The following is a 15,000-nucleotide window of genomic DNA, read 5'->3' as shown; positions in this document are numbered from 1 at the left end:
GTTTGTGTGTGTGCGTGTGTGTGTGGGTGTGTGTATCTGAGTGTGTACATTGTGGTCTGTGAGTGTGGGGTTGTGTGTGATGATGGTGGTGTCACCCGCTACTTGGACATAGATACCATTTACTTAGTGTCATGGTAAGCTTGACAAAAAAACACAAAAACATACACACGTACATGCACACACACACACACACACACACACACACACACACACACACACACATACAAACACACACACACACACACACACACACACACACACACACACACACACACACACACACACACACACACACACACACACACACACAGGCATGTGAGTGTTACTGGGCGATAACAGCAGGCTTTTTAGTCAACCTATCAGGCCCGTTAGGAACATCACACTGTGAAACACGACCCCAGGTGGATATGCCAACTGGCTAGTATCGTTAGCACGGCCTGCTAACCTCTGAAGCTACTAATCACAACACACAGTCCGGTGATGAAAAAATACTTTAAAAAGACGCCAACAACACACAACCAACTCAAAAACATGTGTTTATTTATTTCCCTTGCATGAATTCTTTCCTGTTCCTTTCTATGTTCAACCACATTATGTGTATTTAACCATATTGCTATGAATGAATTAGCCTTTCTTTTTTTTTCATGAAATGTAAATGCTCACATTGATGATTCATCATTTCATAGAAGGGTCTATGAATACCAGACTTCAAATGAGACATAAACCTTTAGTTCTGAGCCTTGCCAACTGAGAGGACCATCCAAATGTCACTCAAAAAGTCTGACGCATACATAGCTAGCTATGCTAGGTATCTAACTGGCTTGCTACATATTAAGCTGGCCAGGGCTAGAAGGTCACCAGTTGTTGTTGTGGTGGTTGCCTTGGTAACTAGATGTCTTTGTGCCTGCTGGGGTTTTGTCTTTGTTTTTCTTACAGAGCTTGAGGAGGCCCAGAAGAAGTGCCACCCCTGCTGGTACGTGTTGGCCGAGCGCTACCTGGTGTGGGAGTGCTCCCCCTTCTGGCTGAGAGTGAAACAGCTGGTCAACGTGATGGTGATGGACCCCTTCCTGGACCTGGCCATCACGGTGTGCATCGTGCTCAACACCCTGTTCATGGCTATGGAGCACTACCCCATGACGGACGAGTTCAATGGCATGCTGAGCATCGGCAACCTGGTAGGAGGGGCTGCTGAGCTGGAGCACTAGGCTCTGCTTTGAAGGGACGTTTTCATATTCATAGCTTCAGAGTTTGGAGCAATTTAATTCTGTATATAATAACAAGTGTGATTAGTCTTTCATATAATAACATATATCATTTTTAATAAAGTGGTTCCACCATATCTGTTGTTCCCTGGAGAACAAATATCATGTATTTAGTACCTCAGACCACAACAAGTCTGTTCAGGTCAGCCAGCAGGGTCCACACAAGGGGGTAGGGTGTAGGTTCAGGTGAGGGGGTAGAGTGTAGGGTCCAGGGGGTCCACTGAGGGGGTAGGGTGTCGGGTCCAGGGGGGGAAGGGCTGACAGGAACAGGAGCCTCCATGTGTGCTGAACATCCAACAGGAGGTGAAAGGTTAATGTGCTGATTTGCTAATTAGTCCCACCTGAGGTGTGTTTTCAAAAGAGGCCCTTGGCAAATTGTTGATCTGACACACTCTATACACACATGTATAGATAAACACAAACACAAACACACACACACATACACACACACACACACACACACACACACACACACACACACACACACACACACACACACACACACACACACACACACACAAACATACACTTACACTCACACACAGCCATGTGTCTATTGATCCAGAATGCCTTTATACCATCGTGGTTCTCCTGAATTGGTGCTTTAGCCGAAGGAGCTAGTCTCATTTGAGGCGAGCAGAACCCAGGTGTCATTCTGGAGGGAGAGTTCATCTGGGAACTATCCCTTCCAGGGGGGACAACTCAAAGAACGTGCCATCACACTGTGTTTACTTCACTCTGTGTTCCCAAGTACTTCCACTACTTTGGAATGAACCCACTGGTCCCTAGAGCTAGTGGAGGTGCCCTAACATAACGTCTGGGCCAATGACCTGTTAGGGGCTGGATGAGAGCGGTTTGACTGCTCACTGTCATCAGCCTTCCTCTTCACATACTATCTGAAGGTTTACTTCACGCACAAGAAATGGTGAACAGTGTGTAATTGGTTTCAGAAACAGTTGGAAACACTTCTGCACTCGTGAGAGGCTGGTGCATGCACATGCTATGACAGCCTGATAATGCTTTGTCCTCCCTTCCCCCCTTCCCTCCACCACACATGACAACCTTTACCACGGCAACAACATTTCCATTGGCTTTAACCTTTCTCTCTCTCTCTTTGTCTCTCTTTCTCTATCTCTCTCTCTCTGTCTCTCTCTCGCTCTCTCTGTGTCTCTCTCTCTGGGTCTCTGTCTCTGTCTGCCTTTCTCTTTCAATCTCTCTCTCTCTCTCTCTCACACACTCTCTCTCTGTTTCTCTCTCTCTACATTCTGCTTTGCCGACAGTCCTTAAGTTTGCTCAGTCTATTTAAAACGGTTCTTCATGGAGATCAACTCTGTAAGTCCTGTCACCCGGAGAGCAGGGCACTGTGGATCTAGTCACTTAATCCTCTAAGATGTTAACATTGCATTTAGCTACACTTTTGATGAGGAGTGTTTTGTGTGGGTGTGTGTATGAGTGTGTTTGGGTGTGTGTGTGTGTGTGTGTGTGTGTGTGTGTGTGTGTGTGTGTGTGTGTGTGTGTGTGTGTGTATGTGTGTGTGTGTGTGTGTGTGTGTGTGTGTGTGTGTGTGTGTGTGTGTGTGTGTGTGTGTGTGTGTGCGTGCGTGTGCGTGTTGTATGATTGTTATTTGCTAAATTGGGAAGAATCTGTCAGTGTGTGGTTTAAAAAGTGTGTGTTATTCTGTATGTATGCATGAGTCTTATGTTCCTTTGAAAGTACAGTATGTGTTTAAATGTGTACTAAGGTCCTAGAGAGAGAGTGACATAGTGAGAGACAGAGAGAGAGAGAGAGAAAGAGAGGGAGAGAGGGAGAGACAGAGAGAGAGAGAGAGAGAGAGACAGTCAGAGAAGGGCAAAAAGAGAGAGACAGAGAGAGAGAGAGAGAGAGAGAGGGAGAATCATAGGACAGCCAAGCTTAAGAGGCCTTGTTAGCCTGTTCCATTGTGCTTTTGTGTATTTATGCTTTGCTGTGTGCCTTTATATGTGTGTGTGTGTGTGTGTGTGTGTGTGTGTGTGTGTGTGTGTGTGTGTGTGTGTGTGTGTGTGTGTGTGTGTGTGTGTGTGTGTGTGTGCGAGTGTGCTTGGTGTGTGGTTGTGTGTGTGGGCATATTCGTTTGGTGTGTGCGTGCGTGTGTGTGTTTGTGCGCGTGCGTTTGTTGTGTGCGTGTGCATGTAGTGCCAAAAGGCTCCTGCTAACAATGTCCATTTAAAGAACCAAGTTTTTAATGCAGAGTAACAGTCTCCTACTGTAAGCCGGTGGTCGCTGACTCATTAAATATTCATCTGGATGGCCCTGTCAGAATCACCCAGTCGTGTGTGTGTGTGTGTGTGTGTGAGTGTGTGTGTGTGTGAGTGTGTGTGTGTGTGTGTGTGTGTGTGTGTGTGTGTGTGTGTGTGTGTGTGTGTGTGTGTGTGTGTGTGTGTGTGTGTGTGTGTGTGTGTGTGTGTGTGTGTGTGTATGGTGTATGTTGGTGTGTGTGTGTGTATGTGTGTGAGTCTATGCTTACTCATTATATCTGCCTGTGCGACAGCACTAATGACATAGGAAGCTATGTCATCACTTCCTTTCATACACCACCTCTTCCCTCCCTCCCTCCCTCTCTCTGTTTCTCTCCCTCTCTTTTTCTCCTTCTCCTCCCCTTTCTGGCTTCCCAGATCCCAACATACTCTCTGTGTACAGACAGTATGTCTGTGTACAGACATACTCCTGCCCGGCGGCGGTGAGGATGATATTCATGACATCATGCTGATGTCAACAAATCATCTTGTTTAGGACCAGACAATTGATGAGCTCATTCACATTCACTCACCCATTCACACTCACTCAAAGCCATCGTCATTGCCCTCAATTTGGTCTTAGAGAGATGATCTTACATTAGAAAAGATGGGACTTTTCAAGTCTAAAAACGTATTTTCCTGAATTCCTGTCTCCAGTCATGGTGGGGGTCTGTAGGGAGAAGGTCCTCACGATCCCATTAGATGAGGTCTGTAAAAAGGTCTTTGTGGTACCAGGAGTTGAAGTCTGTAAGAAGGTCTCCTTGGTCCCATGAGATGAGTCCTCTAAGGCAGAGGTCTTCAAAAGGGGGTGCACGGAGTTACAGCAGGGGGGTCGTGAAACTTTTGGTTGATTAGACATTTTTTTTATATTCCCCCTGCAATTTTTTCCACAAATTGAAATGTCTTTAAATACACATTAACATGAATCCACGGACTAGCCACATTTACATGGACACTTTTGATCCAATTTATAATCAGAATAGATCTATTCCTATCATACGATCCGATCAGAATGTACTATATATATATGGGATTTACCAAAGTGGTAAAGCGTACCTTCGTACGTACATACGGTCTCTCACCTACACCTGACACATCTTGACTGGCTGCGACATTTTTATGTTTTTGATTTTAATGAAAGCCTAGCAGGAAGGAGCTCCTTCAATTAAGAAGAAGGACAGCACAGCAACGTCACTCGTCCGGTCTTTATATCTACCCCCTCCTCCGCCGCAAACAATACGTGTTTGGATGAGAGTGCGCAGCGACGACTGTTGGGAGAGAGAGAGTGCTGTTATGTAAGGGATAATGTACAGAATGCCGGTCATTATCGGGAAACTAAGCGATCAGCAGAAATAGTCCGGCAAAGACGTTGACGTCGCTTAGCAACCGGACACGCTGGGGTTGTAGTGGTAAGAAAGACACTAAAAATGTCCATTTGAATTGCTTTTATGCATGATTACATGCAATTGACAGACATTGTTGATCTTGGAAGGTATCAGTTTAATATGTTATGTTATGTTTATAAATGGCAGCGGCATGGCCACCCTAATCACTGTACCTTGCACATGTTTAAAATTAAAACATGAATATATTAACCTGTGTATTATTTGAATATCTTAGCATTGAATGCAAAATAACGAGGTACTAAGATACATGGCACTATAGGACCAGTTTAATATAAAACACAATTTGGTACAATATATAAGTAGGGGGTCCCCGCTCCATCTCTCCATCAGTTTGGGGGTCCTTGGCCTGGAAAACGTTGAAGACCTCTGCTATAAGGTCTTCGTGCTCCCATGAGATGAGTCCTGTAAGGTCTTCATGATGCCAAGAGATGAGGGGCCCTATTTTAACGGTCTAAAACGCAAGTGAGAAGCGCCAAGCGCAAGTAGCTTTGTGGGCGGTTCTACGGCGATGTCCCTAGTTTACCAGCGCAAAAAATGACTCTTGCGCCAGGCGCATATCTAAAAAGGGTTGGTCTGAAGTAGCCTAATTACCCGTAGGTGTGGTTTGGGCGTAACGTGCAATAAACCAATGAGAGTGCCAACTCCCATCGAGTATTAGAGTTTGCCCGGCGCAATATTTGGCGTCCATGTTATTGGCTTGGGGCATTGAGTTTCGCTTCCAAATCGGCAGTTTTGAACCACTAATCTTGTTCAAAATAGCACCAAACCTCTGCAGTAGCATGACTAGGGTCCCTAGTAAAACGAAGCTCAAACAACTTAGTTTGCAAACCCAGAGTTTATTTAAAAAGACAGTTTTACACGCATTACCGGTACGTCCGTGTTTACAGGAAGTCCACACAAGTCGATTGCCGAATGCGCCGGGGTTCAGTTGAAGCAGGAAAGTTTTGGAATTTATAATTAATATAATTGATATTTATAAATAGTCTATAGCAAGTGTCGACACGTAAATTAAAGGACTTGCATATGTGGGTTACAGTTACAAAATATTTGTTCGCTACAATCAAGCATGGCACATTGTTGACAGAAGACGCACTGCACACGTGATTAACGCATAGAGAGAAGGACAGCTCAAGCACCGGAGAAGACGACCCATCTACAGCTTGAAGTCAAGAGAGAGAGATGGTTCGTGTTTGTGTTTTACCCGGTTACAGTCACAAATATTTTGTAACTGTAACCTACAAATGCAAGTCCTTTAATATACTTCCTATATATTTCTTATAAATATAAATTATATTAATTATAAATTCCAAAACTTTCCTCCTTGAACTGAACGCATTCGGTCACTCTATGCATCAAACACGTGTGCAGTGCCTCTTCTGTCAACAGCGTGCCATTCTTGATTGTATCGAACAAATATTTTGTAACTGTAACCTACATATGCAAGTCCTTCGATTTTGCATGTCAACACTTGCTATATATTATTTATAAATATTAATTATATTAATTATGAATTCCAAAACTTTCCTCCTTGAACTAAACTCTGGCGCATTCGGCAATCAACTTGTGTGGACTTCCTGTAAACACGGTAATGCTTGTAAAACTGTCTTTTTAAGTAAACTTCGGGTTTGCAAACTAAGTTGTTTGTGCTTCGTTTTATGTGTAGAGAGCCTAGTCATGCTACTGTATAGGTTTGGTGCTAATTTTAACAATATTAGTGGTTCAAAAATGTCGATTTGGAAGCGAAACTCAATGCCCCAAGCCAATAACATGGACGCCAAACATTGCGCCGGGCAAACCCTAATACTCATTTTTCAATGAAAAAGGTATCTGGAGGGCTTATTTGATGGGTTTTCATGCCAAAACAAAGACCCTGGGTTCAATTTTCGCCGGAATTACACGTTAATCTCACGGTCACACACACACGCAAAAAATGTCACGCCAAAATACATTTTTCTCCCCTCTATCTAATTCTGATACGATTGTGTCAATGCAATATATATGTTCACAGTATTGTATTACATGGCAGCAGTCTTTATACTGTATGACCATACAATTGCAACCTATTCAATTGTAGTTTTGAAAAGGTGGTAGTAGTTTAAGAGTAGTGGTAGTGGTAGTAGTGGTAGTAGTGGTCTTGGTAGCAGTGGTAGTAGTTTTAGAGTAATGATGCTGGTAGTAGTTTTATAGTAGTGGTAGTGGTTTTAGTGTTGTGGGAGTAGTGGTAATGGTAGTAGTAGTGTAGAGATAGCGGTAGTAGTGGTAGTGGTAGTATTGGTAGAGTTGTGTATTGGTAGTAGCGGTAGTAGTAGTGGTAGTGTGAGTCGTGGTAGTGATAGTAGTGGTAGCGGTGGTAATGGTAGGCAAGGCAAGGCAAGGCAACTTTATTTATATAGCACTTTTCATACACAAGGCAGACTCAAAGTGCTTCACATATAAACATTGTCATACAATAAAATAAAATAATAGATAAGTAAAAGAAAAACATATGCAAAGAAATGGGTAAAATAGAAAAAGGCATTTTAGTATTAAAATAGAAAATAAAGGCAAAGTTAAAAAAGCTTTTTAGAAAGTGCAATGTATTTAAGATTTTAGCAGAAAGCTATAGCAAACATAAAAGTCTTCAGTCTTGTTTTAAAGGTGCTCAGAGTTGGGGCAAGTCTTAAATCCTCTGGGAGTTTATTCCAGCTATTTGTTGCATAGTAACTAAATCCTGCTTTCCCATGTTTTGTGTTTACTCTGGGGATAATTAACAGATTGGTCTCAGAGGATCTTAGTGGTCTAGAAGGCTGATGTAGTGGAAGCATATCAGTTAAATATTTTTAAACCATGTAGGGATTTATAGGTTAGCAACATGATTTTAAAATCAAATCTCTGACCTACAGGAAGCCAATGTAACGATTTCAGAATTGGTGTAATATGATCAAATTTTTTGGTCTTTGTTAGAACTCTATCAGCAGCATTCTGAACAAGCTGAAGCTTCCTCAGAGTTTGTTTTGGGACACCTGTGAGGAGACCATTGCAGTAATAAAGCTTACTAGTGATAAAGGCATGTACAAGTTTTTGTAAGTCTTCGGTTGACATGAGCCCTCTAAGTCTTGCTACATTTTTAAGGTGATAATATGCCGATTTTGTAACTGATTTGATGTGACTGTCAAAATGTAAATCTGAATCCATGATAACCCCTAGATTTCTGGCTTTGATTGAGGTTTTCAGGGACAGAGAGTGAAGGTGTTGGGTTACTTTAAGCCTTTCCGTTTTAGATGTAGTGTTAGTGGCAGTGGTAGCAGTGGTCTTGTTGTGATAGTAGCAGTTGGTAGTAGTGGAAGTGGTAGTAATGGGAGTAGCAGTAGTAGTGTAATTGCCAGACCATAGTCCTTTCCAGGCGGGGTTGTGTCAGGCAGTGTTTGAGCCATGTAATGTGTCCTAGTATGATGTGACTCTTCCTGCAGTAATGAGTGGACCACGGCTAAGAGAGGGCTTCTTACTGTACGTCCACACCACGAGCGACCAAAGCGTCAAAGACGCTTTGGTCGATTACAAAGTTTCGCTGCGAATATTTCTGTTCGCTTTGGTCGCTCAAGTCGCTCATGACGTACAATTCAATTATGCAGACGCATTTAAAGGAGCCGTATGCTTTTAGTACAGACAGCCATACCAAAGAGTGAACTCTCCCATACACTTTGGCCATATTGCCGAGACGGTTTTGCTTGTTGGATAAAGTGCTTCGACAAGAAGTAGGACAGTGATTCCCCCCAATATAAAAAAACTCCTAAAATGTAGGCTAATTACAACCGAGAACAAAAAACCCTGCGTGCTGTAGTAGGCTAGTTAAAATATGTTTCACTGATCTGCATCTGCAAATCATGATCTGCACTCATTCGTCACACTCAAAACAAATAGACATTGGCGCACATGGCTAATTTGCATACGTGCACAGGACTGGTTGGCTCCGCAAGGCAAATAATGGAACATATCTATCTATCTAGGCCTATCAGTCTATCTATCTATCAACGCGTGTCTAGTTTTAATGTGATGTATTGTGTGTATGTCCAGTCAGACTTGTTCTGTGTGGTCTTGTAGGCTACTGTCCTGTGTGGGCCGAACCACCTAAATGGATTCCCGACGATTTGTGTCGTTTGGTATTAATAAAGACTTGACTAGGCTATATATCTATCGAGACTATTTAATTAACAATTATTCACCTCAGGCTCCGTGAATAGAGGGATAAAAGACAAGAGATATATCCCTTGTGATTTATCCCTCGTCTTGTCGATTAGTTTGTTTATGTGACGATTTCAAAAACTTTTTTGGTTTTGTTTAAAGCATGCTACACGGGATTGGTTGGTTAGATTGGTGGCATGGAGAGCAAATTAAAATGATTCCCGCTTAAATACGAACTTTCTAGATGTATACATACTCCCGCTTATCATCACTTGGTATCCAAACCACTATGGCGTTTCAATCTCTGAACTGAAAAAGGGTTGGGTCGTACAACACCGGGTGCCCAGTTACAGCCGCGATTAATAGTTCAGCCGACATTTTGTTCAGTGAGTGAATAAAGGTAGGTAGGAACCAAAGTGCCTGCCGGTGTTCCCTGGGATCCACGCAAGCGAAGAGCGTCTACATTCCGATTGGCTGTCAGTGTTTGGCCGCTGAAGCGGGTCATAGTCATTTGCATAAAGTTAAAAAGTTTTCAACTTTTTTTTGACGCTCTGGTCGCTCAACTTTGGCCGCTGGTAGCGTTGGTCGCTTTTGTCGCTTTGGTCGCTCTTGCCCATAGAAAGTGAATGACTTCGGCGATTTGGTCGCTCAATTCGCTTCTGGTGTGGACGTACAGTTAGGGGGATTTGTAAGGATGTCCCCTTATTCAGTTCACAATTAGAGGCACTGGAAATAAACAGATATGCATGTGTGTGTGTGTGTGTGTGTGTGTGTGTGTGTGTGTGTGTGTGTGTGTGTGTGTGTGTGTGTGTGTGTGTTTGAGTGCGTGTGTGTGTGTGTGTGTGTGTGTGTGTGTGTGTGTGTGTGTGTGTGTGTGTGTGTGTGTGTGTGTGTGTGTGTGTGTGTGTGACTGTGTGTGTGTGTGTGTGTGTCAGCTGATACTCAGGGCCAGGATATGAGGTTATCCTGGCCCTGGAATAACTAGCGGGGAGATGCATGTCTACACACACACAAACACACACACACACACATCAACAGAAAAGAGGGTAGTGTGAAAAGGGGAAAGAGACAATTAGAGAGATTTATGAGTCTTAGGATAGAGAGTCAGAATAGTGTCAGAATATGAGTCAGACAGAGAGGTGGCAGGAGCCTCAGAAAACAGTCTAATCAGCGAAACATCCAGGATTGAAAAGTTCAACACTGCTATTACTGGGCGCCATTTATGAACAGTATGAATAAACAGTACCAAACTACAAAGTTCCTTGTTTGTTCTTTTAAACGCACACACACCTCCTCACTGACCCATGTGGCTGTTCCTCTGGCGGTAGCTGCTGTGTCTAGTTGTGGTAATTTGGTGTTTCATGTGCTGCTGTATTGGCTAGGACAGGACAGAGTCTTGGCCAGGACAAAGCATGGCCAAGACTGTGCAGGAAATTATTCAACAATGCTCATGAAATTAAATCTTTTGGTAGGAATTGAATGTATTTGCTTTGAATCTCTACTGAAAAACTGGTGGTGTCCCACTGCTGTGGCTTTAGAGACTACTCTCGACATGTGGCCGTAGATATAGTGAGAAGCAGCACCAGTTTCCTATCATAGAAAACTTTGACACAGAATATGATAAAGGAATAGGAAAATGTATCTTTAATCTTTATCTATAATATCACAGTGTTTTCTATGGTCTTTTATGTTGTTAATGTTTTGCCTGTGTGTGTGTGTGTGTGTGCGTGTGTGTGGTGCATGGTCTTAAGTGCGTGCGTACATGTGTCTGTGTGTGTGTGTGTGTGTGTGTGTGTGTGTGTGTTTATTTGTGTGTGTGTGTGTGTGTGTGTGTGTGTGTGTGTGTATGTGTGTGTGTGTGTGTGTGTGCGTGTGCGTGAGTGTGTGTGTGCGTGCGTGTGTTTGATTGTATGTGTGTGCTTGTGCGTGTGTGTGGTCCAGGTGTTCTCTGGTATCTTCACGGCGGAGATGCTCCTGAAGATCATCGCTCTGGACCCCTACTACTACTTCCAGACGGGCTGGAACATCTTCGACAGCATCATCGTGTGTCTCAGCCTCATGGAGCTGGGCCTGTCCGATGTGGAGGGACTCTCCGTCCTCCGCTCCTTCAGACTGGTGGGAGGAAAAATACCTACACAGACAAACACACATACACAGATAGACTGTCTGACAGACAGACTGAAAGATCCTTGATATCTCTCTCTCTCCCTCTCTCTCTCCCTCCCTCTCTCTCTCTTTCTCTCTCCCTCTCTCTCAGCTGCGTGTGTTCAAGCTGGCTCGCTCCTGGCCCACCCTCAACACGCTCATCAAGATCATCGGTAACTCCATGGGTGCACTGGGGAACCTCACGCTCGTTCTCGCCATCATCGTCTTCATCTTCGCTGTGGTCGGCATGCAGCTCTTTGGCAAGAACTACCAGGTACTGCTCATCCCGCCCTCTGACCCCACCATCTGACCCTGCTCTTTGACCTCGCACTCTGACCCCCCCTCTGACCTTGCCCTCTGACCCCACCCTCTGACCTCGCCCTCTGACCCCACCCTCTGACCCTGCCCCCTAACCCTGCCCTCTGACCCCATCCTCTGACCCCGCCCTCTAACCCTGCCTTCTGACCCAACCCTCTGACCTCGCCCTCTGACCCCGCACTCTGACCTGACCACCTGGGTTTCAGACCAACCCATTTTCGATTTGCGTCAGATGTAAGAGTCATTCATCCGCCGGTATAATAGCAACCGCGCCAAAGATCCGACCACAAAGCTACTTCCGATTTGCACTTCTCATTTGCGTTTCAGACCGTTTAAATAGGGCCCTCTGTCTCAGTCTGACTACAAGTGTCTCCAATACATGTCTCAGTATCACTAGGAGTGTCTCCAGGAGTGTCTCTAAGGGCCCTATTTGAACTGTCTGAAACGCAAGTGAGAAGCGCCAAGCGCAAGTAGCTTTGTGGGCGGTTCTATGGCGATGCCGCTAGTTTACCGGGGCGAAAAATGAGTCTTGCACCCGGCGCAAAACTGAAAATGGTTGGTCTGAAGTAGCTTAATTACCCGTAGGTGTGGTTTGGGCGTAACGTGCAATAAACCAATAAGAGTGCCAGCTCCCATCCCCTTTTTCGCATTTGAATCTGACAAGTTGATATTTTGACAGCGCATCTACAGTCTCCGAGACAGATGCACATGAATTTCAAACTTCAAATGGCTCAGTTTATGGCCAAATAATATGGCCTAATTCACACATGGAATAAGGTTTTCTTCCACATCTTCAAATACTGAGTCCTATTTAATGTGGTTCTATTTAATGATATTTAATGAAAAACTCAATACATTATAAACATTGTTTCTTATCATTATTGTATGCATTATCGTTATCGACTTGTGTTCCTAATATGCATGTGTCCCCCCGTTAATATACATTGCCATGGACTGTATTATGCGTTGCGTGTTTAGTTTGCGTGTGATGGACGGACACACGCGCGCCCGCATTGATTCATTCTTTTTAACACTCACTCGCGGTAAAACAATGTTTTCTCACGATCAAATACTCATCAATCCTAAAAGTTATGGGCATGTACACGATGTTTCAAGAAAATATGTGTTTGCTGTACGGTGTTTGCAGATGCATTGATTTAAAAGTACAACTTATTACCGCTGTATCAGCTGTTCTTTCCCAAATAATTTCCCAAGAATTTGTGGCTAGGTAGAGGAGAGAAGCAAAGTGTATGCGTGAGATGCACAAGCAACATTATGCATGCGCCCCTAAAATAGCATCTGAACAACGCGCCACTGACTTTAAACCAGGTATTTCCTGGTTTGTGGCGCAAGTGGTTTCTGAAACGTCAAAATAGCACCAGGGATGCAGGATAGGGCAGAGTGTCACTAGGAGTGTCTCCAGGAGTGTCTCTAAGAGTGTCTCTCGGAATGTCTCTAGGAGTGTCTTTAGGAGTGTCTCTAGGAGTGTATCCAGGAGTGTCTCTAAAGCCAAGTTCAGACCAAAGATTCACCTTGCAACGGCTTGTAACTTGCAACTCCTTGCGACTCCTTGCGACGAGACGGGCTGCAACGTTCTAAAACTGGGCCGTTCACACTGGCTGCAACGGGCTGCGACGCTAGGTGGTTTCCATAGCAACTGTGAACGCTCTGGCACAGCTGAGAACTGTAACATCATCATTTGCGTAGGTTAGGTTAGATTAGTTAGGTTTGCGATTAGTTAGGGTTGCAATTAGTTACAACCCTAACTAATCTGCATTGGAGTAAATAGCTGGAGCTTACAGTTAGTTTAGATTACCCGTTGTTGGATACATTGCATTTTCCGTTAGTTGAATTTCAGTTTGATCTGTCTTTGTTCACCATCGGCTCAACTACTACTTGGAGATGGATAACTTAATTATAAACAGGCCTAATTATGTTAGTGAGAGTGAAATGGTCGCAGTTTTTGCTGTGGCTTTAATCATGAAAAGGAGAAGACGGCGAGTTATAAAGCCAAGAATATGGAGCCTCAGTTGGGTACTTCAGCGGCAGAAACAGGGTGCCTACGCCAATCTGTGTAGAGAGCTGGAAGTCGGGGATATTGACCAACGTCGTATAGGACAGGTTGATCCTCCAGCAACCGAATTAACCGTTCTCCTCCCTCTCCTCGGACCAGAAGTCTGCCATCTTCGGATCTTTTTATGCTGGAGTGGACAGTACGGTACCGGGACGGAGTAAGGCCGTGACGTACAAGTTGTTCTGTGCTGTGATTGGCTGAAGAGGAATAGTTAAATCGCCGCGTTCTAAAACTGGAACTTGCGATTTGACATATTCAATCTCTGGCGACTCCTTGCAACGCCTTGCGACGCCTTGCAACTCCTTGCAACGGCTTGCAACGACCCGTTCACACCGCCCCTGCGACGTTCTAAAACCGACTCGTTGCAAGCCGTTGCAAGGTGAATCTTTGGTCTGAACTGGGCTTAAGGGTGAATAGGAATGTCTCTAGGAATGTCTCTAGGAGTGTCTCTAGGAGTGTCTCCAGGAGTGTCTCTCGGAATGTCTCTAGGAGTGTCTCTAGGAATGTCTCTAGGAGTGTCTGTAGGATTGTCTCTAGGAGTGTCTCCAGGACTGTCTCTAGGAGTGTCTCTAGCAATGTATCTAGGAGTGTCTCTAGGAGTGTCTTCAGCAGCGTGTCTGTAGGAGTGTCTCCAGCAGAGTGTCTCTAGGAGTCTCTCTAGGAGTATCTCTAGAACTAGGCCTGTGTGGGGACAGAACTACATCAGTTGGTTTGGCAGTCAGCTTTCAGAGTCTCATCCATCCATTCCTGGCGGAAGAAATCCCAGTCAAAGTGTCCTTGAGCAGTCACTTAACCTGTAATTGCTCCAGCGGAGCCGGGGGGTTCTCCACCACCGGGGTCATGCGGATGGGTGAATGACGCCTGATAAAGTGCTCTGAGTGGGCGCAGTATATAGGGTTGAAATGCAACATTTAAAGGCAGACCAATTAGTCATTTTCTCTCGTCCCTGCATGGCAATACTGAACGAATAACCAGCAAATGCAAGGCAAGTATATAAACATGATTGTGAATAATAAGTGTATTTTGAGGGACATCCAAATCAAAATATTTTCTTTCCATCAAAGTTTTATATCACATTCTTTATCCCCTTTTATCCCCCCTAATCATATTCTGCCTCTCCAACCCCTCCTCTCCCCTCTTCTTCCCTCTTTCCCTTTCCTCTCCTCTGCCCTCCTCTCCTCCCTTCTCCTCTCCCCTCCCCATTCCTCTCCTCTCCTCTCTTCTGCCCTCCTTCTCCTCTCCTCCACTCTCCTCTCCTCTTCACTCCTCTCGCCTCTTTCTCTCCTCTCCTCTCGCCTCTATCTCCCCCCTCCTCTCCACTCCTCTCCCTCCTCTCCTCTCCTCCCCTCCTTTCCCCTCTC

At 44.5% G+C, this 15,000-nt stretch overlaps 1 protein-coding gene across 1 annotated transcript in view; it reads left to right on the top strand.

Moving 5' to 3' along the window:
- LOC115537029 (sodium channel protein type 4 subunit alpha) overlaps positions 1 to 15,000 on the top strand; it is a 297,785-nt gene that overhangs the window by 117,366 nt on the left and 165,419 nt on the right. Inside the window, exons 16-18 of the mRNA XM_030348626.1 lie at positions 937 to 1,175; positions 11,044 to 11,217; positions 11,360 to 11,521. Coding sequence (XP_030204486.1) covers positions 937 to 1,175; positions 11,044 to 11,217; positions 11,360 to 11,521 — 575 coding nt within the window. The remainder of the gene's footprint in view (positions 1 to 936; positions 1,176 to 11,043; positions 11,218 to 11,359; positions 11,522 to 15,000) is intronic.

This window comes from Gadus morhua, chromosome 23 (assembly GCF_902167405.1).
Source record: "Gadus morhua chromosome 23, gadMor3.0, whole genome shotgun sequence".
In the NCBI taxonomy this organism is placed as follows: Eukaryota; Metazoa; Chordata; class Actinopteri; order Gadiformes; family Gadidae; genus Gadus; species Gadus morhua.
The sequence above is the reverse complement of the archived record's forward strand: the minus strand, read 5'-3'. Positions and strand labels throughout refer to the sequence as shown.